This window comes from Bactrocera neohumeralis, chromosome 5 (assembly GCF_024586455.1).
Source record: "Bactrocera neohumeralis isolate Rockhampton chromosome 5, APGP_CSIRO_Bneo_wtdbg2-racon-allhic-juicebox.fasta_v2, whole genome shotgun sequence".
Taxonomy (NCBI): Eukaryota; Metazoa; Arthropoda; class Insecta; order Diptera; family Tephritidae; genus Bactrocera; species Bactrocera neohumeralis.
In genome coordinates, this window is record NC_065922.1 from 10,928,151 (window position 1) to 10,953,789 (window position 25,639).

At 36.6% G+C, this 25,639-nt stretch overlaps 3 protein-coding genes across 3 annotated transcripts; 2 read left to right on the forward strand and 1 right to left on the reverse strand.

The window, feature by feature from the left end:
* The first annotated feature begins 8,293 nt into the window (after window positions 1–8,293).
* Window positions 8,294–12,557, forward strand: LOC126759083 (uncharacterized). The gene is made up of 2 exons (XM_050473681.1): window positions 8,294–8,591; window positions 11,205–12,557. The coding sequence occupies exons 1-2, from the start codon at window positions 8,568–8,570 to the stop codon at window positions 12,297–12,299; spliced, it is 1,119 nt and encodes a 372-aa protein (XP_050329638.1). The 5' UTR covers window positions 8,294–8,567; the 3' UTR covers window positions 12,300–12,557.
* Window positions 12,558–14,398: 1,841 nt separating this feature from the next.
* Window positions 14,399–16,951, reverse strand: LOC126759072 (gustatory receptor 8a-like). The gene is made up of 5 exons (XM_050473668.1): window positions 15,904–16,951; window positions 15,147–15,220; window positions 14,959–15,027; window positions 14,733–14,822; window positions 14,399–14,654 (listed from the first exon to the last, which is right to left on the reverse strand). Exons 1-5 carry the CDS (start codon window positions 16,814–16,816, stop codon window positions 14,586–14,588), a joined length of 1,215 nt encoding a protein of 404 aa, XP_050329625.1. The 5' UTR covers window positions 16,817–16,951; the 3' UTR covers window positions 14,399–14,585.
* Window positions 16,952–18,634: 1,683 nt separating this feature from the next.
* Window positions 18,635–25,168, forward strand: LOC126759077 (gustatory receptor 8a-like). The gene is made up of 5 exons (XM_050473674.1): window positions 18,635–19,496; window positions 22,258–22,331; window positions 22,395–22,463; window positions 23,918–24,007; window positions 24,727–25,168. Exons 1-5 carry the CDS (start codon window positions 18,635–18,637, stop codon window positions 24,793–24,795), a joined length of 1,164 nt encoding a protein of 387 aa, XP_050329631.1. The 3' UTR covers window positions 24,796–25,168.
* The last annotated feature ends 471 nt before the right edge of the window (window positions 25,169–25,639 follow it).

The window sequence follows — 25,639 nt, forward strand, 5'->3', positions numbered from 1 at the left end:
GCTCAGTAAACAATTCGTTTATTTCATTTATTTGGAATTTGTAGAAGTGGTTGCGTGCATTTCGAGCTGGTGCAATACTTTTAGATCCATTTTTTAGGTTAACAGGGTTGCAATTTTTCTTTTGGTTTTGAACCGTAATTAATATTTATATTCTTAGAAAGAAGTCAGCCTCAAACTATTTCTTTCTTGTGCAAAAGTACTAGAAAGAGCAGTAGTAGTTTTTCAATAGCGCGACAAAGAACCAAGTTCCTTGGTACACTTTTTCCATATACCGCTTACGCATTTATAGCCGAGTTAACAACAGCACGCCAGTCGTTTCTACTTTTGCCTATTTGGCGCCAATTCAAGATTCCAAGTGCCGCCAGGTCCTGCTCTACCTAGTATCACCAACGGAGTAGAGGCCCTTCTTCAACCGGACAACATGACCTAGCCAGCCGCTGTCTCTTGATTCGCTGAATATCAATGTCGCCGTATATCTCGTAGAGCTCAACGTTCCATCGACTGCGGTATTCGGTGTTGCCAATGCGCAAAGGACCTTAATCTTCCGAAAAATCTTTCTCTCGAAACGTTCCCAAGGCCGACTCATCAGATGATATCATTGTCAATGCCTCGGGACCATGTAGCAGGACGGAAATAATGAGGGACTTATAGAGTTCGGTCTTTCTTCGTCGATGGAGGATTTGGCTTTTCAATTGACTACTCAGTCTGAAGTAGCACCAAATGGAATGTGTTATTCTGCATTGGATTTCAAGGCTAATATTGTTATTGGTTTGGATGCTGGTTCCAAGATAAACGAAAATGTCTGTCAACAGCAAAATGTGAGCCAATTCACGAATGTGGTGACTGTTTATTTGAGGACATGATATGTATATTCGTCTTGTCCTCTTTCACAATCTGACCCATACTTTTCGCACAACCGTGGCTTATCCCACTTTAATTGGTGCAAATTACTATTACGAACCGGCAGTAGGATCTACTAATTCCACAAAATTGTTTAGGGAATATTTACTGGCCTTTAACATCACCCTCAATTCAGAACAACTAATGGATTTTAATTACAGAAATGGCTTGCTGAGTGGCGACAGACTCACAAATATATAATCTATAGACTCAATTTAGATTATAAAGGAAATGCATTGTTTGATTCCAACAACAAAAGTGTAAACACTATAAAATTTTAAATGAATTACAAGGCTTGTAATTTTGCTGCAATGGATTGCAATAAAATTCTTTACAAATAATTTTAATAATCTTTACTATATCATATATTTATGTATGATTGTATGGAAATTTATATTATCATCATAAAGATGAAATACTCTTACCCTTTGAAAAGTCTAGCGTTCAAACAAATTATTTACAGAGACAAGAGACTAATTCTAATTTACTGATTACACACGACATTTATAAAGATGCATTGCAAGCACTCGTTGGAATTTATAAAAACATATGTACATATATCATATGTATATATGTATTTATATGCGTATAATGATAAGCAACGGAGTGCGCTATAAAACAAAAGTAAGGAAATAGTTGCTTCTACAATATTAGGTGACAAAAAGATGAGTGTTTTTAGCGTCTGTTAAACTTCAGATATTCATACATACATATATCTAGGTATATATTGTTCATGTACCTAAAATCATACATGCATATATAAGTGAGTGAATTTGCATTTTAAAAGTGTCTATTTCATGTAATTAATATAATTTTGTGAATTAATGTCATAGCGAGAAAATTTATTGAGACAATATTGCTTTCTAAGTGTAAATATGAGTGAGATTTTGGGAAAAATGGGGTTATTGTTTAATAACGTTTCCCACTTATATAGTATATTATAAAGGGTAACCCATTTTTAGGTTCAATACTTTTTTAAAGAAAAAACAGAAACTTCTAATTTAATGGGGAATGTTTTTTATCATTATAAAGAACATCCTTTGGAATTAATTTTTTTGATAATTATCTCTTTCAAATGTTGGCCGCGGCTACGTCTCAGATGATCCATGCGTTGAGTTCAATTTTCGATGACTCGTTCGATCATTTTGACTGGTAACTGGCGAATGACACGCGTGATGTTTTGCTCCAACACCTGAATCGAAGCGGGATTGTCCGGATATTCTTTAGACTTTATATATTCATACAGAAAAAAGTCTCTGACTGTTAATCGTCGATTCTTAAGCACCAATGGGTTCGCGCCAACGCGTTCTCAACCCTCTTGGAATAATTTGTACCAATCAAAAATACCTTGCTCGCAACAAATAATTATCTAACATTCTATACGTTTCGGCACGCAAAATTCAATGAAACTTTCACTCATCGTATAAATCGCCGAATGCACTTTATGTACTGACAAGTTCGGCGAAGTACGGGTGTCTGCATAATTAAATGTACGGTTCCCCCGAATTTTACCTTCCACCAAAAGCTGCGTGCTTTGAAACTGAGCCTCTTGTTAAACTACTATTTAAGTTTTCAAATATGTTACTACTTTATGAGTAAGTTACTAGAAAACATGAATGTTTTTACCGCACCTCAATCACCTTTGCAACGTATAAATTTGTATTATTGAAATAACAAAATTTCAATGGTATCAATAAAGGTGGGTGTTATTTTGCCCAAAAGTTATCATTTATGTCACTTTTTAACGGTTTCGTTCGTTCGAAACAAAACAAAGCATGCTTATATTATTACACTTGGGGAAATAATTAAAAACATTTTAAGTGATAACACAGTTATGCATATATTAGTATATATTCAAAAAAGGCTGGTATGTAAAAATGGAAATTAAGAATTCTTTGTTTTGAGTCATTCACCCACAATATATTATTCAATCGAACAGATAATATACACCATGGAATAGCACAATTCTTTTTGTGAGCATAACGGGTGTATATTTGGAACAATGGAATTTCCAAGAGTGATAACTGTCAAACAAGCAGACAAGTTAGACATTTGTCTTTTTTACTCGGTTAGAAATTCTCTTGTATCTAGAAATAGTTAATTTCAAGCACTGGATGAACCCATGCAACCTTTGGTTTTTTGACAGGAACTTTTGGAGAGTATGAGATACCTATGTGAAAGTTTGACTTCATTCGACTTTGTTTTGTGGGTGATGTCTAGCCAATGCCCTATGCAGATCAGCTGTGACTGACCAATGAGAAATCAGCTTTCGACGGGCTCTTTGGTAGATGAGGCCGGTTTTATTGTACAAAATGTAAAACCCAAAATATTAGCAATTTCATAAAAATTGCTGAGCTTTATTTCAAGTAAAAGTTATATAACTCTAAAAGGCAACCTTTGGAATACTAACGGAGGATCCAAGCAGAGGCACTTTTTTCAATAGTTTTTATTGACATATTACGCGTGAATCGTGTGAAGCTGTCATGTTATTTTTGTTCAGTATTGTTTGGCATTTCATCATTGAAAGACTTACCTCAGAACAACGTTTGCAAATCGTTCAACTTTATTTCGAAAATTCACGTTCTGTAAAGAATGTGTTTCGCGTGCTTCGATCAACTTTTGGTCAACATAATCGGCCTACTGAGCATACTATTCGCAACAGCCATCTTGAGAACCAGTATTTATTATTGAATAATATTCGACCGAATAGACCATGTCCAGCACGCAGTGAAGAAAATATAGCAACGTAGCTGAGCGGGTACACGAAGACCGTGGAGAGTCGTTTCGGCGCCAGCGCTTTTTACGTCGAGATCTTAAATTGAAAGCATACAAAATACAGCTTGTACAAGAACTGAAGCCGCTTTCCAAGCGACATCGTTTTTGAAAAGTTTCTAGAGGATCCGATGATTTCGAGCCAAATTTTGTTCCATTTATAGCTCATTGGGTAAGTAAATAAGTAAAATTGCCGCATTTGGGACGAAGAGCAACCTGAAGAAAGTCAATAGCTGCCATTTCATCCAGAAAAACAACGGTTTAGGGTGATTTGTGGGCCATTGGAACCATTTCTTCAAAAATGATGCCGTCGATAACGTAACCGTCAATGGCGACCTTCATCGCATCATGATAATCGACTATTTGATACCTGAAATTGAAACAAGACGGCACCACTTCTCACACATCGCATCAATCAATGAATTTATTGAGAGAACACTTCGGTGAGCAGATAATTTCACGTTTTGGGCGGGTTGATTGGCCACCAAGATCGTGTAATATCACACTATTAGACTTTTTTCTGTATGAATATGTAAAGTCTAAAGAATATCCGGACAATCCCACTTTGATTCAGGTCTTGGAGCAAAACATCACGCGTGTCATTCGCCAGTTACCAGTCAAAATGATCGAACGAGTCATCGAAAATTGAACTCAACACATGGATCATCTGAGACGTATTACAAAGGATGTTCTTTATAATGATAAAAAACATTCCCCATTAAATTAGAAGTTTATGTTTTTTCTTTAAAAAAGTATTGAACCTAAAAATGGATTACCCTTTATCATATACTATATAAGTGGGAAACGTTATTAAACAATAGCCTATTTTTTCCCAAAAAAATGAAAACCTCTAACTCATATTTACACTTAGAAAGCAATATTGTCTCAATAAATTTTCTCGCTATGACATTTATTCACAAAATTATATTAAGTACATGAAGTAGACACTTTTAAAATGCAAATTCACTCACTTATCTTACTGGCAATGTGGAATATCGGAAGGATCAGTGAAAACACGCCAGGTTCCGAAATCACTAAATCTTTTCGAAAAACAGCGTCGCATTAACCTCTGTGAAACAATGTTTTCCGATTACCAGGATTTCTTGATATGTTTTATTACTGGCGTGAGTGTTGGAAAGGTGAGCCGAAACCTGAAAAACCACGTCAGAGAAGGTCAAAAATAAACGTTATGTTGACATTTTTCTTCGATTATCGATCGCTCCGAATTATTTCCGACCGGCCAAAATGTCAACAAGAAATACTATTTGAGCATTATGCGCAGTTTGCGCGAAGCTATTCGTAAAAAAAGATCGAAATTATGGGCCGAAAACTAGTTTTTGCTCCACAATAATACACCAACGCACACTACATTGATTCTTCGTGAGTTTTTCACTAACGTAGTTTCTACTACAATGTAGTACTTTTAGATCAAAATAAAATTTATTTGATCAAAATATACATATCTATAAAATATGGAAATGTAAACTGCCATATCGCGGAATCAGAACCATTGAGATGGTACGAGAAAAATAGGAGATAAGGAAGCAAGCTAGGGGAAAAGATCATGGTACATCTTGAAAACCGCATATAAATCCTCACGGCCTTTTGTAGACTTGAAAAATCCGCCGATCTGGCAACGCTGCTGACGAAACCAATTCATAAAATAACTTAATGATTACTATGTCTGAATTACGTGATCATTGACGATGCATTAATTGATAAACAACCAATAAGTAGCCTTACAAATCTGTTTACTCGAACAAATCATGTGCAAAAATATCACTAAATAGACTCACGTAAGAGCAAACTTCACCTCACTGACGTCTCTCCAACATTTTTAGAATGACGTTTGCAATGATTTGAAAATGTCAATTCATTCATTGAAATATCGTATATACATATATACATATACACTACTTTATGGATTTAGCTATTCACATGTCGATACTAGCAAACGGTATTCGTTGTATAGTAGCATACTTTTACAGTTATTGCCTTGCTAAGTCTATTAAGTCATTCTTAGAAATCGGTTAGCACTCAATCACAGTCAATGATTTAATGATCATAAGATTATTTGTCAAAGTATTTTTCAAAATCATCGTCGTTCCAGGGTGAAAGAACTTTAAAATGTCGAGTTACGATTTAACTACGATCAACTTCAAATATTATATTTGATTAGTTTTCTCGCCACTTATTATGGCTACATAGCGTATTAGGTACATATTGAGTAATTTGTTGTATTTAAGACAAATGGTTATAAATACGTTTAAGATACATTTAGAGTTTAAGAGGTATAAATGTTGATATTTTTTAGATTCAGATCCAGTTTTGTATTAACAGCTTTTGCATAAAATGTAAAATATATTATCTTTCGTTGATTACCGCCGGCATTAATCCCTAACTGATTCCTCAGATACTAGTTTGGGGATGGTGAATTTGCTATTAACGGATGATTCCAGAAAAGGTACTTTTATCAATAGCTTTTTTTGACAGATCACGCGTAAGTCGTATCAAGCTGTTATGTTATGTTTGTTCAGTATTGTTTGGCGTTTCAACATGGAAATTCTTACGCTTGAACAACGTTTACACATCGTTAAACTTTAGTCCGAAAATATAATCGGTCTACCGCGCGTACTCTTCGGAACACTATCACCTATCTTGAGACCCAGCATTCGTTGTTGGATTATATTCGACCGAATAGATAACGTCCAGCACGCGGTGAAGAAAATATAGCAGCCGTAGCTAAGAGCGTACATGAAGACCGCGGAGAGTCGATTCGGCGCCATTCGCAGCAACTCGGACTGACGTATGGAACGACTTCGCGCATTTTACATTTAGAACTTAAAGAACTTAAGCGCACAAAATACAGCTTGTGCAAGAATTGAAGCCGCTCGACAAATCCTTGAAAAGTTCCAAGTAGATCCAACATTCCGAGTTCAGCGATGAAGCCCGTTTGTGGCTCAATGGGTTGGTAAATGCAACATGAAGAAATTCAAGGTCTGCTATTTTGTCCATAAAAAAACAACGACGTGGTTTGTGGGCCGGTGGAATCATTGGTTCATATTTCTTCAAAAATAATATCGGTGAGAACATAAACGTCAATGGCGACCGTTAACGCTCCGTTTCCGACTATTTGATGTCTGACATTGAAGCTCGCGATCTCGGCGACATTTGGTTTCAACAAAACGGCGCCACATCCCGCATATCGCATCAATTAATGTATTTATTGAGAAAACACTTCGGTGGGCAGATAATTTCACATTTTGGACAAAAAAGTGGAGGGATATGTAAAGTCTAATGTTTATGCGGGTAATCCCGTTTCGAGTGAGCCAACGAAAATTTGACTCAACGGATGGACCACTGAGACGTAGCCGCGGTCAACATTTGAAAGAGATAATCTTAAAAAAATAAATGCCAAAGAATGTTCTTTCGAATGATAATAAATATTCCCCATTAAATTTGAAGTTTCTGTGTTTTTTTCTTTAAAGAAGTAGAAAACTTCGAAATGAATCACCCTTTATAATATTTGTTTGTAAAGGAAAAATGATTTCCCATGGCAAAGATCAGCGTTAAAATCACACTTTCATTTACTTTCGTCTGACATAACTAATATCGCAGAAATCATTAAAACTGTCAAAACAATCAACTATTACGTATGTATGTATGTACATATGTATGTATCTTGTAATTAAAGCCTAAGCGATTCACACACATTTGTGAAGTCATGCAAAACAATTAATAACGGGTGGTTAAAAATATGTTTACTTCTTTTTTAATTTTTTTATTTGCGAATACGAATGTTTTTCTAAGAAAAATGCATAAACCTGTAGTATGAAATTCGTTAGAAACGACCGAACATCATTTCCCGAACTTAAATGCATGAATAATATTAGACAAGCCGAAGTTCCGTTTTTTGTAGTAATATTCGGGTTTAATATTATAATGGGTTGTCAAAAAAGTCTTGCGGTATTTTTATTGAATTTTTTTTGTATTGAAATTGAAATGAATTTTTGATGACTCATGCCAAGCTCTTGACCGATGCTACGGCTGCTACTATGCCGGTCTCTTTCGACCAATTCAGCGATTTTATCGCAATTTTCGACGACAGGCCTTCCGGAGCGTGGCGCATCTTCGACCACCTCTACACCAGAACGAAAACGTTGAAATCATCGTTGTGCGGTGGAAATGGAAACTGTATCGGGTCCATAAACTGCACAAATTTTATTGGCGGCTTGAGATGCATTTTTGCCTTTATCGTAGTAGTGCTGTAAAATATGCCGTATTTTCTCTTTATTTTGCTCCATGTTTGCGACGCTATAACTCATGATAATCAATCAAACACGTGTTAGCGCGTGAAATGAGGTTTCCAAAAAGGTATAGCATGACCCGATGCGACGAATAATACTGGAACTACGCGCTTTCAGCGCCAACTAGCGAAAATACCGCAAGACTTTTTTGACAACCTATTATTACCATACCACTTAAATGAGATGTCTGCTTGCGAGACACCCTTTACTAAAAATGTTTACGTATCATCTTATATGAGATAATTTTCGTTGAAGTGCAAATTTAGCGCGATTACTTTGAAAATGTCTGAAGATGGGCCAACAGGTCACCAACGCCGGCGCAGTTGCCATTTATTACTATTATGTGCAAGTAATTATGTATATTTGGGCCGTCATGAGTGTTGCTGGTGAAACACTAATTGGAAATTAATTTGAAATATGTTGAGTTTTAGCCATTCGAGCCATTAACTAGCATGTGCATATAAGCTTTGTCAAAAACGTGCGAGCGGCTTAAACGATCGCTGGCGCTAAAGCTGTTAAAGTGTTGAAGTGTCGATCTCGAAAAATTTAACGTAAATAAAATTTATAGCAGAGCATATAAAAAACGCGATGAATTACTTTTCGAGTGTTCTAGTGAGTAACGGAAGTGTTGTTGAGTGTATACGTAAATATATATAATTGTATATATGTATATTTTTTTTGAACGGGTGTTAACTACCAAAATATGAAAAAGTTTTTAAACGGTTTTGATGCTCAATATGGACTGTTTTACCACTAAGTTTGATATAAATTAACTAAGAGGATCGTTAAAGTGTGATAGCTAAGAGAACTTACTAGAGAATATCTTTCACTGCCCAAAATATTGGAAGGTTTATAGTACTACAAAACTTTCAAATATTTAAGCGAATTTCAGTTCAGTTTTTGTGGGGAACTTATTTTGTGTGCTTTCCTAAAGTAATAATTCTTCTTTCGGAGCAAATCGTTATTGCGTCTTAATCATAAAAAGGCAATAATTTTCGAATATAGTAAAGGCAATTCGATAATAATACAAAAATAAACTTAAAAGTAGTAAATAAAGCCATGGTGTGCCTGGTTTTTCCTTCAATTCAGTGATCAAAACAGCATTTTCCCGTATTTTAATACAAATGTTTAGTATTATCACCATCAAAATGAGCTCCTTCTGAACTAATATCGGGTATTTTCATAGGGACGCTACAAAAGTAGGTCGATAGGAACAGCAAACGACGCTATATTTTTTCCCGCTCTTTTGACATTTCTCTTCAGTAAGGTTTGCCATTTTATCATTGAAGGATATACGATCCAACAACGATGCGAAATTATTAAAATTTACCACCGAAATTCGTAGTTTGTGGCCTCCACTTCAAGAGCGCTACGTCCAATTTATGGTCGTCATAATCGTGCTGACAGATCAACAATTAAGCGACTAGTGAAGAAATTTGAATCCACAGGCACAGTGCAAAATGTTCCCGTACCAGTGAGACAAAGAAATGCCCATGCATATTGTTGCCGCTAGCCCATCAATTGACCAAATCAGTCTCTCACACGTCACTCTCAAACGTTGGGCATCTCTGTGGCGAATTTTGTGAAAAGATCTTGGCCTACATCCTTACAAGATAAAATTGATGCAAGAATTTAAGCCGATTGACCACCAGAATCGTCGAATGTTCGTGAGCAACAACTTGAAAATGATCCGGATTTTCATCGAAAAATCATCTAAACCGATGAGGCTCATTCTGACTGTTTGGCTTCGTCAATAAGCAAATATGCGTTATTGTTCAGGCAGCAATCCCCATATACTCCATGAGTCATCATTGCATCCCAAAAAAATTGGTGCGGCTTATGGGCCGGCATCGTCATTGGGCCGTACTTCTTCTGTGATGATCAAGACCGGCACGGTACTGTGAATGTGAATCGTTACCGCTGCATGATAACCGACTATTTTTGACACGAATTGAATATTATGGACTTGGACAATATGGTATGTGGTTCCAACAGGCTGGCGCTACAAGCCACTCAGTGAATTTCACAATGGGCCCAGTCTATTGGCCCTGTGGGGCTACGTCAAGTCTATGGCACGAATATCGAAGGTGAAATTGCTTGAAAACCGTGGAAAATTTCGTTCAATGTCTGGATTTCTGCAAGCGTGGTGTGGTGGCCATGCAAAAGAAATCGAGTTCCATACATAATTTCATCGAATGTACTTTCTTAGGAATAAATATTTTCATTGATATCTCAAATCGTTTTTGTTTTATTAAAAAAAAATTTGTAGCGCTCTTGAAAAAGCGCAAGAGTTGGCCATTTTTCTATTTTTTTGTAAACCATTTAAAAGCTTCATACCCCAAACATTAACGAAAATGTGTTGAGTCGATCCATAAGAGATGTTGAGATCCTCTAATGCCAACTCGACGATTTTCAAGCACTGTTTCTTTAACTTTTTTGAAAATTTAGTATGAAAGGATATATATAATATACATATGAATTCCCCACCCTCGTCATCCACCCACAGCTAATGGCATATTTATACCCTGAACAGGGTATATTATGTTTGTCACGAAGTTTGTAACACCCAGAAGGAAGCGTCGGAGATCCTATAAAGTGTATATATAAATGATCTGTCCGTCTGTCTGTCTGTCTGTCTGTCTGTATATATACGAACTAGTCCCTCAGTTTTTAAGATATCGTTTTGAAATTTTTTAAACGTCATTTTCTCTTCAAGAAGCTGCTCATTTGTCGGAACGGCCGATATCGGACCACTATAACATATAGCTGCCATACAAACTGATCGATCGGAATCAAGTTCTTGTATGGAAAACTTTTGCATTTGACAAGATCTATTAACGAAATTTGGTATGTATTTTTTTCTAAAGCAAAAATGTAATCTCCGAAGATATTGTTCAGATCGGCTCACTATAGCATATAGCTGCCATACAAACCGAACGATCGGAATCAAGGGCTTGTATGGAAAACTTTCGCATTTGGCGTGGTATCTTCACGAAATTTGGCATGAATTACTGCTTAAGGTAACAATATAATCTCCACAAAAACTGTTCACATCGGATTACTATAGCATATAGCTTCCATACACCTGGACACATAGTTACTAAATGAAATACACCTATGAAGGGTATATTAGCTTCGGTGCAGCTGAAGTTAACTTTTTTCTTGTTTTGTGTTCTAAATATTAATACTCATGGACAACTTTTACTTTCTCTTTTCTCTCCCCAGTGCTTGTTTTCATTTCTTCAATTTCTTGGCCTCAACATTGGTGAACCATTATTTGGCTACGAAAATGTCCACATTAAAGTGCATGTACCAGAAGAAATATCACATAGTATTCACGAAACAGTAATTTATGAGCCCGCTAATAAAATTACTAATCATCATCATCAACAACAACACCGCAAATATCCACGGAAATCAGCACAAACACAAATACGACATAATCAATATGATAATTTACTGGAGGATATCTTATTAGCGGACTTTAAAACTCCAACAGATAATACACATTTTGAATATGTGAAACCTGATGATGATATAAATGAGCATTTAAGCCAACACACAGAAAGTTATAGTAATGACTATGATAAGGCGGCATATAAGAGACCAGTAAAATATATAAACACCTATAAAGTGATCGAATACAAGGAACCAATTAAAAGCAAAAATGTATACCCACCACAACATCAACACAAACGCCAACATAAAACGAAAACACATAATGAGCTATATAAAATTGCTGAGTCGAAATATCTACCACCAACTGCAGGCGAAGAGGAGCTACGCAACACAGTCGATAGCATAGAGCTTTACCATTACCCAGTCAAAACGCAAACAAAGTCTACAAAACCGCTCACTCACACGAAATTGATTAAATATCAAGAAAAGGTGAACGATTACCATAGCTTTCAGTCCGCCCACAATATAGAACCGCCTTATTACTCGCATAACGCTGATCCAAGTCCACTTGCTGGTTTTAAGCTGAACACGAATATTTATTTGCCACCATACGATACACCGGCACTGTCAGCGGATCATACAGACACAGCCGCAGATGATTTGTTAAGACCCAAAGAAACTCTCACTTTGCCCATTAAAGAGGCAGCAGACTTTCATGGCCCATTTCAGACTCAAGCCTTTAATAACGGAGATTTTAAGCCCTTCATTGGCGACATGTACCTACCTGTTGGGGAAGAAAGCCCCATTACACATGGAGCAGCTGAGACTTACACGGGCATCGATAGCTATTCTGCAAGTCATGTGCAAGGCCTAGATTATCTCAGCAATTCACCCTATCGACGCTGGAGTTCGTTTATTTAATTAGTTTTAATTATAACTGTGTAAATGTACTTTTATATATAGACCACACTAACTTAAGTGTGAATAAGTGTTAAATGTATGTTAATTTATTTATAGAGGTATGTATGTATCTTTCAGGCATACGTAAATTGATTTGAAATTATTTATAATATGTAGTATATGTGTAAGCTATGTACATATCTAGAAAGAGTCTTAAGTTGATTAGCTAAATAAGCGTATAAAATCGATACGCATAATAAAAATAGTAAAAAATAGTATAACGACAACAATAAAAGCCGATAATATGTAATGTCTGTTGTATTTGGCCGCCGGCTTCGCTTGTTAACACTTAAAGGGTTTCTTTGTACTGTGGATTTCAATTACCACTTTAGTAGTTATCGATTGAATAAGCAGTGCCCAAAGAGATTCACTTAAAAAAGTGACCTATTAAAGGATTCTAATTAGAAAAGTTGTCTTCCAATGTTGAGTTTAGAGAAATTTCAGACCTACATTTTTTAAGGGGTTACATGGGTTTACGGGTTTCAAAAAATCGATTTTTTTATTGTCTTCTTAAATTCTACAACACCTCTAGAATATTTTCATAAATTTTCAAGTTGATCCGAGTAATAGTTTCGGAGATACAGCTTTAAGAACTTGTGCGCTCGAGGCTAGCTAGGCTAAGTGCGCCGTCTTTAAACACGTTTTTCTCGAAACTATGTTTTTGAACTCGGTTGGCAAGATTTCTCGAGAACTACTTAACCGATCTTCTTGAAATTTTACACAAGTCTTTGAGATGCAATTCCTTATAACTTGGACAAAGGGTTTTATTTTTCGATTACAACTATTTGAAAAAAATTACGCGAAATTTTCACTGAAAATTTCATGTTTTTTTTTTGTAAAAATGTCTGCCAAAAATCCAATTTTCAGTTTCAGTTTTTTTTAAGATTTTAACTAAAAACGCATATTTTTCACTTTAGATGATCCTGTAAGGAGTTATCCTGCCAACACGGGCGTATCTTTTTTCCGAGGGGTCACCGGAAATGACCGATCCAAGACTTTCAGAATTTCTTTGTTAAAAATGTATGTTTGTAACAATAAAAAATGCTAAAAAAATATTTAGTTTTTTATATGAGAAAAAAGTTTTTAAAAAAATAATGTTTTTTTGCCCTAGGAAACCCATGTATCCCCTTAAGACCAAATACCCCAAACTGTATTTTGTTTTTTGAAAAATATGTAAAGCTTGCCTAGAATGTTCAAGTGAACATTCGGTCGTCATGTACATATAATTTGTTGTTCGGTGCTCTTAGCCCGGGTATAGAAATTAATTTGCTATGAGAAAGATTTATTTGAAAAATACGCAACAGTAACCGTTACTCTGCATCCTCTTGAGAGAGCTTTTAACTCTTTCTCTGCATATTATCTTGAGAGCACTCACTTTGTATCAATACTTTCGACGTCACTCAAGAATTTCATGGGATCTTCCTCGACTTTACCTATCTCCGGTGATAAGTGATCAATAGCATCAGATTTTGAGGTGGTAATTTTCCATTTCAGTCCGTAATTGATCATCCGACACATTCGCCACTTTCGCCAGATTCTGCCCTGGAGTTCTCGAAAGCTTTAATAAATTTCTCTTTCTTGGTTGGAAAAATTTGGATTACTGCCACAAAAGGAAACGACTTTTTGGAGTGTCATATCCTTTGTCTGGGACCTTTTGGTTGACGACTTAGCGTCTACAGCTGACCTCTGTCTTTTAGCTACCACTGCTGGCGGTTCAAGCATGAAATTGGGTAGAATTTTTGAGGAGGTAGCAGCTCGGTGCTTGCCCGCATACCTTACTTTATTTGGGTCATAGACCTTAAAAATATGTCATTCTCTGGCAAATGACTACTAGCAACTTCACTTTTGGCATCTTCTATTCCTCCCTGCTTTGTAGCCATACTTTGGTTACAAGGCTTCGTTCCGGTTGTGCTGTTTTATTCCTGGAGCTTCACTTAGCTGCAGCTCCAGTACTAGTTGAGCACCCTTGAGTTTATTAGAAAACGAGTCCACTGGACATAATCCCCGCTAGGCAAGTAAGACGAAAGTAAACTTTTGATTTCTTTTTCTTGTGAAAATCTTTCATTTTATTTATTTATTTATTTTATTTTGTTTAATCCGCCTCCAAAAGAAATTTTTCGATTAAATTTTCTTTGCAGAACAATTAAAATATTCATTCTTCTTAAACTTATTAATACCTAGTAATAAGAATCGAAGTGAATCCAAGTTATACACGCTTTTGTATGTACGTAGTCAACATTCAGCGGCTTAGAAGCTTTTGAACTTGGGCATAAATTGTATAAAGAAGATCATGTAAGTGGCTATTGAGCCAAGGATCTGAAAAAGGAAAAAAAAACATTTTTTTTGCTTTCTAATTTGTTTGTTACACAAAAGAATTTTTGTATCTCGACTTACATCTCTTGCCATATCGCAATTCAGCACGAAGAAGCCAAAGCCGTCGATGATGATCCGCTGGTGTAGCATTTGCAAAGCGAAGCTTTGTAGCTAAAAAATCAAATAGTGAAGTCTCATTACTAATTTTGTTGTGATTGTACATAGATTAGCCCGCGGCGTCATAGATAGACACGAATGTGCCATACATAGATATATACATATGTATATGTCTATAACTTAAACTTACCCGTGTTGAAATGTTGAAATCTTCAATGTCATGTCGTATTTTGTGTATATTGTGTGCCAGGAAATTTGTCTGTGCCAAAGAGAAGAGTATTAAAGTTAAAGCGCTTCATTGGTGTACTTAATATAGCAATTTTTCATTATTCATGCATGTTCATATGTAACCGAACTATTGACAAATTAACCACCTACCGAACGCATACAATTTCGTGACGTTATCAACAGCAAAGAGATGGACACGGCAGATGGAATAATTAGAAGGTACTCTGAAATGAAAGAAATAAAAAAATAATTTTTTGGTTAATAAAATTTGCATAATGTCTCTTTGACAGGTTTGAAAATAGGTAAAATGGGGAGATCGAATCCCAACCACATCCACTTCCTATAGAACAATATTTTGTCCAATGTCGATCCTTATCCTTCCTATTGCTATACGTGGTCAGAATCGAGTTTACAATAGTGCATCAATCGTTCTTCCTTTTCGCTATATGGCACCAATTGGATATTCCAAGTGCAGCCAGATCCTTCTCCACCTAGTTTTTTCAACGGAGTGGAGGTCGTCCTTTTCCTCTGCTTCCCCCGAGGAGTGAGGTCTCTCATCCGAAGCTGTTTTCTTGTTTCCATTGGTAGTGTTTTTAATGTGGCGGTGCCTTAAAACAACGCACAACCCTGGGGAGGGAATGTTTCGCCTTCTCACTTTAGCTTGCCTTCAAGCAGATGTTTTATGGCTTCCCTTAGTCTAAGACCGGAAGTCGTGAGCTGCTTAAACCATATGTAAAAGAGCCGTTTCTGGACACTCCCAAGTGAAGAGAACTTTCCTCACTTGCGTGAACTTCTATACATGGCTCCATCTTTCCAAAAAAAAAAAAAAATTATCACAGTTCTAAATATTTACAAAAAAGTTTCATCCAATCATATAAAAATGCATTTATTCCAAAGTCAGACTTACCAGTAATGTTTTCTCCGTTGTAAACCATCCAATAAGACCAATAGCATTCGGATAAGATCATAACATAATCCTTAATATAGTTACATGTCATCGATCTACCCACAGCTTTTTTCAAGAGTGTAGACATTTCGTAAATATCCTGATAGCATTCCATGAAGGCCTGCAGCTCAGCGCATATTTTCCGTACGAATTGGTCGCGCTTTTGAAATTTAACGCGGACGTTGTGTTCGCTAAATAAGACCAAACGTTCAACATTCCTATTCAAGTGTTCCACCTCGATGCGCAATATTTCCATAAAGAACGTGATTTGCACGGTACGAAGATTACAAATCAGTCCACTCGGTATGAAGGGTATGAAAAATGTTACCCACATACGATTTCTACCTATCTCTTGTATGTAAGTCACGTCAACTATAATCACAGTCAGAATGAAAATGCTACTTCGACAAAAGAAAATACGGTAAAGAACGAATTCGGCACGGCCGCCAGCAGAACCATGCCATTTGTAATGGAGTTGTGTGTAGACCAAGAGGAACTGTTGCATTTGACGGCGACACAATATCGTTTCGGTGAGTATTACGAAATGTGATATAATTATGCCAATAAATTTGAGCAAATCATTAAATTTTCCGAAACTGTCACTGTTGTAGAGTATCGAATCGTGATTGACGCTTGTCCACAAGTACACCAAGAAAAATACTATGAAATGCAAACAATGCCACAGCAACAGGAATCGCTGCTGGCACACGCTGGCGGGCTGTGGGCGTTGGTTGACCGTGGCGAGGTCACAACGTCGTCGCAATGGCACAGCGCAATGGCCGAACAGCTGGCCCAGGCGCAGTAATAGCAAGGTGAAGGTATTCAATCGCACCGGATGCTGAAGGCTTGTGCTGGTGGTCTTACGCTGCTTCATATTTACATATGTTTGCCGGTATGCTACAGTGGCTTTTACCACTCGAAATCCAGTTGTTTTCTTATTTTATTGGCGATCCAAAGATTTGCTATAGCCGCGCGTTAGCTTCGTACTGACAGTTGTATGTGCCGTTGCAAGCGTGACTTTGCGATTGGTTCGACGCAATCGAAGAATGAATTCATTTCACAATTCCATTAATTTGATTGTTCGTTCCACTTGTCGCAAAGTGTGTCCGCGATGCTAATCACCTTTTTCTGACACTAACTGAGTAATTGCTAACGCCGTTGATTGTCGAAAACTTAGCGACACTGCGCTGGCGACGCCTGCTCCGGAGCAGCGGCAGTGGGTTGGATTTATAAAATATGGTTTTGTGAATGCTAAGAACAGGTGTTCAAATTTATTAACATGTTTACATTACATTTACATGAGACTTTTATCGAAGGGTATAAGAGCTTAAAAAGAATTAGTTGAAAATTGTGATCAGAGGAATTTCACACTTTATCCATCTTAGAAGCGAAGCAAATGGGTCTGGTAGTGAACGAGGGCAAGACAAAATATCTCCTGTCATCAAACAAACAGTCGTCGCACTCGCCACTTGGCTCCCATGTCACTATTGACAGTCATAACTTCGAAGTCGTAAATAATTTCGTCTATCTTGGAACCAGCATTAACTCCAACAATAATGTGAGCCTCGAAATCCAATACAGAATAATTCTTGCCAATAGGTTCTACCTCGGAATGAGTAGGCAATTGAGAAGTAAAGTCCTCTCTCTACAAACAAAGACCAAACTCTATAAGTCACTCATTATTCTCCTACGGGGAATACCTGCCTGGGACAAAGGCATGAACGATAACAACATCTGCTTAGTCGACGTTACGAGTTTTCGAGAGGAAAGTGCTGCGGAAGATTTATGCTCCTTTGCGCATTGGCAACGGTGAGTATCGCATTCGATGGAACGATGAGCTGTACTGCAGCTCTGAAAATATTCGACGCAGTACTTGTCGGAGAAGCAGAGGAAGAGGAGGACCTCCACTCTTTTGGATAGACCAGGCGGAGAAGGACCTGGCTACACTTGGAATCTCCAATTGGCGCCAAACAGCAAAAAGGAAGAACGACTGGCGCGCTGTTGTAAACTCGCCTAAAACCGTGTAAGCGGGGTCTACGCCAATAAAAAAGAAGAAGAAAAAACTCTTGTAGATTTCAAAGGCAAAGAAAATTCATTTAATCTAAAATGTTGCTGATTGATTCGTCTTTTGACATGATACCTAGACAACGTCTCTGGATTGATAATCTCTTGAACTTTTCTATTTATAGCCTACCAATAACTGACCACCGAACAGGACAAAGGCTGCGGATAGTAAAATGAATAACCAATAAGCAGTTCCGGACAGATTTAATTGACTGGGTAGGTAAAGTGTCAGAGAGTTTAGGGTTGGATTGAAATTTTCATAAATCCTGAGCGCCGACGTGGCACGATTTTCTTTACAACCGACTCTATTTGAATAAAGCTTAGGTTTATATAAGTATAAGTAAGTAAAATCTGAAAAAAATCAAAATTTTCAGGATATCCCAGATACTTTGTAAACTCTTAATTTACAACACGATCTTTTATCCTGAGGAACTCCACCACTGTGCGACTAATTAATGTAATGAGCCGTAGTGCAAATAATCTTTATTGAGTATTTCATGTATCCGTATTATTTATACATCCCTCCTTGTAATAGTGAATTTTTAAGTTTTAATTGCATTCTTTGATTAATGAGCCGTCAATGGCGATAACCGCAGCGACTTCATTCAGTTGCTAAACGAACTTTGCCATGCACAAGCAGGTTCCCTTCGTGGTGCGCTTTCACACGAGATTGTTTCAAATCATCGGTTGCTGCGATGTTTCGTGGCAGACACAGCCGCGAGAGAAGAGACTTGCCGAACAACGCTTAGTGGCCTGGACCGTTCTAGTTTTGCTAATATATTCTTTCGTCTTCATAAATACCTTTGTACATCCGTCGGCTTTCCTCTTCACCAGTGAAAGTTTTGGTTACTTCGTAGATGCGCTAAAAGTTTGCTTAGCTTATGTTACAGTGGCCATCATCTATACGGAGACGGTGTTGCGTCGGCATGCCTTACAGCACTTTTGGCAGAGATATGCGTTGCTAAATCCAGCATCAAATCAACAAGTTGAACCAATGAAAATTGATTGGCGCTCACAGTTGAGAGCATATCATCGATTTCTCTACGTCTTCTACGGTATAACGGTGTTTGATTTGATTTTAGAGATTATATATTATGTTACGCGTGCGAAGGACGATCATATGCTACAGTTTTTGCTTATGTTCACACCCTATACATATATGATACATTTGCGGAATATGCAAATCATATTCCATATTGTGATTATAAATCATGAACTGGTGAAATTGCGCCACGACATTGGCCTGCTGGCGGAGTATACCCGTTTTACACGTAACACAATGCCTTTCGTGGGTTTCGAAGATTTCGTACGTCAAAAGCTAGCTGAGAAGCAGCTGATATATCAACGTATCTATGAAATGTGCGACTACTTTCAACAGGCCCTTGGCGCTTCAACGATTGCTGTCCTTCTCATGACGTATGTTCGTTTAGTCGTCGACGCATACTTCTCGCTGTACTCGTTTCACACGAAAACCCAGCCTAAGTATATAGGTAATGTAATGAAAAGTTACTTATTTAAAATCTGTCAATCTTATATTTATTCGATAAGTGGAGGTCTAATCAGATTTACAGATTCGTCTAATATAAAGTTAGACAGCGACCTTTTTAAGTTTTGAACCCATAATTGCCTCCACATGCCATAAATTTGTGTGTACATAAATAGGGTTTTATGTCGTTATGAAGTAATTGTGAAAATATTGACTATACTGCGGGGTTTTCCAATAAGAGTGATACGATTTCTTAAAAATCACGTGAATCACTACGCGCATTGAAGGCTATCCGGGAAATTTATTTTAACAACCATTTCGAGGATTAGAAAAAACATTGGCAAAAGTGTATTGGGACCAAGAGGGATTACTTTGAGCGAGACGACATAGATTTTGAAGAATAAATAAGGCATTTTAAAATTATGAACAAAGTCTTACTATTTTTTGCTCATAGTGGTAACATTATTCAAATGGCCGCCACGACTTCTTTTGCAGGAACAAATTAGATGAACCCGATTTTCGAGTACTTTTTTCACTAAATCAAATCGTGTGTGATGAATAGTACGCTAAATATTGACTTCTAAAGCTTGAAGGGAGTCTGGTTTATTGCTAAAGGACAGTGACTTCATATTTTCACAAAATTTGGCATGGGTTAGTGTCAAAGGCAACGGTATAATCTTCGAAGAAGTTCTTTAGGTCGGCTATAGCATATAGCTTCCATACAAACTGATTGGTATCCCAATCATTACTCAAACTAATCAAAAAAAATCTTCTGTTACTAATAAATATATTTATTTATTCATTTCTTATCAATCGTATCAACTGCATCAATCTGTTGTGAGAAATGTCCTTACACTAATTTACAATGCCTTATCACTCATTGACATGCTTCGGTGGATTCACGACACTTTCCAATTCACCACCACACAGCTCACAGTTGAGTTGAAAGCTTCGCAATGGCTATACAAGTGCCCTCCGTTGTGCGTCTACATATACGTTTCTTTCAGTTAATCGGTTGTTTCGACGCCTCTCTGCACGGGCACGCGAAAGTACAAAGAGTCACTGAGCAGCGGCTGGTCACTTTGACAGTACTTCTCTTGCTCTTATTTTTCGTAACGACGGTGAACACCCTTCTCAGACCCGCTGAATTTCTCTACACCGCCAATCGTTTCGGCTATTTCAACGATGTGCTAAAGGTGTGCATTGCCCAGCTGACGGTTTTCGTCATTTATATGGAGACGGTGTTGGGCCGTCATGCGCTTCGGAGCTTTTGGCAGAGATACGCGTTGTTAAATAAAATAACCGCCGATAAATTCAAAGGCAATAACGACAACTGGCGTGCCCAGTTGCAGACATATCGACGCTTTCTGTATATTTTCTACGGCATTACATTATTTGATGTGTCAATCGAGGTGGTGTTCCACATCATGCGCCCAGTCAATCGAAATTTGCTCTTGTTTTGGACGATGTTTACACCGTTCATCTATATGGCACATTTTCGGAATATGCAGATAATATTACATATCGAAATTATACGACATGAACTGAAGAAGTTGCGTCACGATATCGGTCTGCTAGCGGCGTATACTAGCTTTGCCCGACGCATAGTACCCTTCGCGGGCTTTGAGCGCTTCGTGCGTCACAAGTTGGCCGAGAAGCAATTGGTTTACCAACGTATCTACGAGATGCTTTACTACTTTCAGCGTGCCTTTAGCATGTCCTCCATGGCGGTGCTGCTGATGATTTATGTGCGAGTGGTCGTCGATGCGTACTTCATGTTTTTGAACAAAAGTTCCGGCTGGCAAATTTTGGGTACTCACGTAAATTATGTTTATCTAAACTCTCATGTTCTCTCTTTATGTTACGACAAGGTTTCATAGTACAGGGATTCTAATTCTTTTAATGGGTTCAAGAGTTTGCGGCTTCTTCAGGTGTTGCCGAATATTTTCTTTCAGTTAAGCGATTATTCTAGTAGTGGATTCGATAACATGGAGGATGGCGGCATGTGTAGAAGTTCACGCAAGTGAGGAAAGTTCTCTGATCGCCATTCACGTGGGAGTGGGCAAAAACGATTCTTTTACATATGGTTCAAGCAGCTCAGCTCCGGTCTTTGACCAAGTATCCTCTGGGTAACCTAAGAACATCCGTTTGAAGGCGAGCTAAAGTGAGTAGGCGAAGCATCCCGTTGGGTTTGGGACCCGCCACATAAAAAACCCCTCCAATGAACAGTCAAAAACAGCCTCGGATGAGGACGACCATGGCAAGCGAAGCCACCAGGAGAAGCAGAGGAAGAGCAAGACCTCCACTCCGTTGGTAGGACCAGGTGGAAAAGGACCTGGCTTCGATTGGAATTTCCAATTGTCGCTACCTTGCGAAAAGAAGAAACGACTGGCGCGATGTTGTTAACTCGGCTATAACCGCGGAAGTGGTTTCTACACCAATAAAGAAGAAGAAGGATTCGGTAATGTATGTTTGTCCGTTATACATTTGTGGTATCGAGATCGGTTTAGGAAGCTTCAAAAATGTGTTGGTTCCTATTTACCTGACAGTGTCTGTGTCGTTTACTGCAACTCGGAGGCGACAAGAGTATTTAATATTTCAACATCGACTTCGACCTCGACCTCACCGTCGACCTTTAGCTATTTTTCAAGGATGTTTCTTTATTTATAGGTCATCTAGACCAGATAAAAGTGCAATTTTTTAATTTGTCTAAGAAATTTTATCTGATTTAATAACAGTTTTTAATTTTCTCTAACCTTTTACAGAAAATTTATTGCTGCTGCCGGCGTACTTAGAGATTCCAGCACTTTTATTGACCTCACAAAAGTGCATGAACGAGGTATATATACACCTTTGTATTCCCTTATGGTTTTTGCAATTAATTGCATGAAATTTTCTTCAGGTGAAGTTCATAGCATTTGAACTGCATAACATTCGGAGCTCCGTGGATAACTCACTTATATCGATTCAGGTATTTATTTGATATAACTATCTAAAGTATAAGCTTCCTGAAGACTCCCTGACAAATTTATCGAAACTTTGATGGAGTTAGGCTTCAATTACCAAAATCAAAATCAAAAAAAATGTTTTTATATTGCAGACCCATTTTTAGCGCGTGTTCTCCAAACATCCAATGTCCAGTTATAATAGCTGTAAATCTGAAGATACTATTCCTGGACCTACTTGTATGTAATAAGTTCCCAGTTCTAGTATAGTTGGGTCATATCCACTTCGTTAGCTTGCTATTTGTTATTGAGACTGAGAGACTCTTAGTTTAGGCAACTCGTCTGTTTTTCTTTACCGAAAATGTTCTTGTGGCCGAGAATCCAAATTAAGGACAAGTGGAGTTCACTCGGCAGTGGGCGTAAAGCTTTTCTGCAATTTTTAACTATGCTGGAATTAATAAGTGACAGTTCAGTCTGGCTATCTGTGTATATGGTTGCTTTCTGATCCTACCGTAATTATTCAATAGAGCAGCTCAGGCTCTCTTATACCTAGTACTTCCACTTGGAAGATCCCTGCTGAATTTGGTAGTCAGATAGAGGGATGGATTTCGAGGAATATGCACCTCCACCGCAGTTCATTTTGGACCCGTTGGTATAGATAGAGGCTGCATCATCCTAAACATCTGCTCCATTCATGTCTACATGATATCCTCACCTGGAAGTGGTCATTGAAATCTAACCTTGGGAAAATATAGAGTTTAGAGTAAGGACACTGGGACTTCGCTTAGATGAAGTTAGTTGCTTATACTTGAGTGACGATGACGAGGATCTTAAATTGGCTTAGAACAATCAGAAAGATTCCTGCAAAAAGAGGCTTTGGTTGGAGTTCGTGATTTGGTTTATATACAGGGGTTTTCCGGAAAGTAGAATGCATACCAAGAGACAAATATTAGGTTTTGAGTTTATTCTATAAGTAGCGGAGCCTCTAGTGCCTTGGCTTCAGTGTGAGAATGATGATCGTTTCAAATTTTCTCAATTCGAGTACTTCTTACAACATCAGCGGACTGAAGGTGCCTTATAAGGTACTCCACTCTGGTGGCGGTATTTCTATATTGTTCAGACATACGCTACTCACAGTGACAAACCTCTGGCAAAGCATACTCAGTAAATGATAGATAGAGTAGTACGTGGCTAGATAACTCATCTATTTGTTCAGCATGGGATTGTTGTAGGTCGGGTTTTGGGGATTCGATGGGTAGGAGTGATTTGGGTGCCTTTTTATAAAGTTGTGGAACATGAGCTCAACTGTGTGCGCGCCTTGTAGAAAGTAAGAGCAAAATAGCACATGCCGGTATATTAGCAAAGAATTCTTTTACAAGGAGCTTGCTGTAAAAAACGCAGATTTTCCATGTATTACTTACAAACTCATAACAGTTAAAGTTTTGAGATTTTGTGTTAAAGTGGAATTCTTTATTTGCAGATACAAAATTTCTCGCTACAAATATTACATCAGAAAATTCGTATTGATGGTTTGGGTATATCCGCTTTGGATGGAAAAATGCTAGTCAGTGTAAGTTTACAAAAAAAAAAAAATAAAAATAAAGCAATTTAAGTGGACGAATAATTACATAAAACTACAAAAATAAAAACAAAAAGAAATCAATAAATTTTGGCAGCGCTGAGTTCGAAGTTACGTTTTCAAAGAATAACTAGCAAACATTAGGGGTCATCACACCAGATTTCATTTCTTCATTAAATATTATTTGAAGAAGTTATAGTAAGTACATATGTATGTATGTCTACCGAAAGTGTTGTTTAGATTTGCTAAACATTCTAGTTGGAAAAGTTTCATTTTATATGTATTCCCGACTAATTTTGAGCAACGTTATAACAATTCCACGATAGTTAAGTGGCTGAGAATCTAGTTAACCGAAACGGTTTCAGATTGTCAGGGTTTTCTATCGTTGCAATAACAATAACCTATGATGTACTGCATTTCGAATTCACTTAGGTTCTGCAAAATTTTTTAGAAATAGTTTTTATGCTTAAAAATTACAAAAAAAAAAATGATATTCGTTTGATCTTTCTTTAAACTATAATTTCTGAAATAAAAATGTTTATAAAATTTTCAATTAAGAGCACAACAAATCGCTGTGAAGACCCCTATTATGTTATAGCATTCAATTATGTATTCATCTTCGAACACAAGAACCCAAAAACTATTAGATATTCTATAAACAGCTTTAAATAATTAATCTTTACAAATACAAACAATTCTCAAATTTTCAGATTGTGGGCTCTATAACAACGTACATGGTGTTTTTCATACAATTTATGCCGAAATTCAAAAATTTATAAATACTACGTAGCTGAAGCAACAAATATTGTGTTTGTATGTATGTATGTACATCGAAGTTGCTTCAATTTGTATGCACAACGGTATTTACATAAACCGCAAATATTTCAAGTGTTACGATGTTATCAAAGCTTATACGCATTACTTAAACTAAAAACTAACCATATGTATGTATGTATGTATGTATGTATATACTATATGTACTTAGCTACTAATATATTATGTAAGCATACAAATTTTATGTGTTTTTTGTGTATATAGAATAAAATATTTGCAACATCCGAGCGTTATGTGAACTTCGTTGCTTGGAATTACTGGTAGCTTGGTTAAAAACACAAATAAAGAAGAAAAAAAATAACGAAAAACAAATCATGAAAAAACCTAAATAAAAATAAAATAAATAAGTTTTTATCTATTTTAATTGTTTTTTTACACAAAAATAATAAAAATAATAATAAAAATTAAAGTAAATTAAAAAAAAATATACAAAAGTAAAAAAAATAAATAAAAAAATATTAAATTAAAAAATTAAAATTTAATTATCAAAAAATTAAAAGAAAATAAACATAAAATAAATAATTCCCAAAAATAAAAAATTAAACAATAAAATAAATAAGATTAAAAATTTAAATAAAATATGTAAAAAATACTTCATAAAAAATTAAAAAATTAATGAAAAATATGAAAAAATAAAAAAAAACGAAATAAAAACAAATAATAATATAAATAAAAACAAATAATAATATAAATAAAAATAAATAATAATATAAATAAAATATAGTATAAATATAATAAATACTATAAATAAAAATAAAAATTTGATTAAAAATACCGGAAAAAATTAAA

Excerpts from the sequence above, each read along its gene's own strand:
- LOC126759083 (XM_050473681.1), top strand. The coding sequence starts at position 8,568 with ATGAATTACTTTTCGAGTGTTCTA. Across the intron at positions 8,592-11,204 it reads ATTACTTTTCGAGTGTTCTA|TGCTTGTTTTCATTTCTTCA; the intron begins GTGAGTAACGGA and ends TTCTCTCCCCAG.
- LOC126759072 (XM_050473668.1), bottom strand. The coding sequence starts at position 16,816 with ATGAAGCAGCGTAAGACCACCAGCACAAGCCTTCAGCATCCGGTGCGA. Across the intron at positions 15,221-15,903 it reads CAACGGAGAAAACATTACTG|AGTACCTTCTAATTATTCCA; the intron begins GTAAGTCTGACT and ends CTTTCATTTCAG. Across the intron at positions 15,028-15,146 it reads CACGAAATTGTATGCGTTCG|ACAAATTTCCTGGCACACAA; the intron begins GTAGGTGGTTAA and ends TCTTTGGCACAG.
- LOC126759077 (XM_050473674.1), top strand. The coding sequence starts at position 18,635 with ATGCACAAGCAGGTTCCCTTCGTGGTGCGCTTTCACACGAGATTGTTT. Across the intron at positions 22,332-22,394 it reads CACAAAAGTGCATGAACGAG|GTGAAGTTCATAGCATTTGA; the intron begins GTATATATACAC and ends AATTTTCTTCAG. Across the intron at positions 22,464-23,917 it reads ACTCACTTATATCGATTCAG|ATACAAAATTTCTCGCTACA; the intron begins GTATTTATTTGA and ends CTTTATTTGCAG.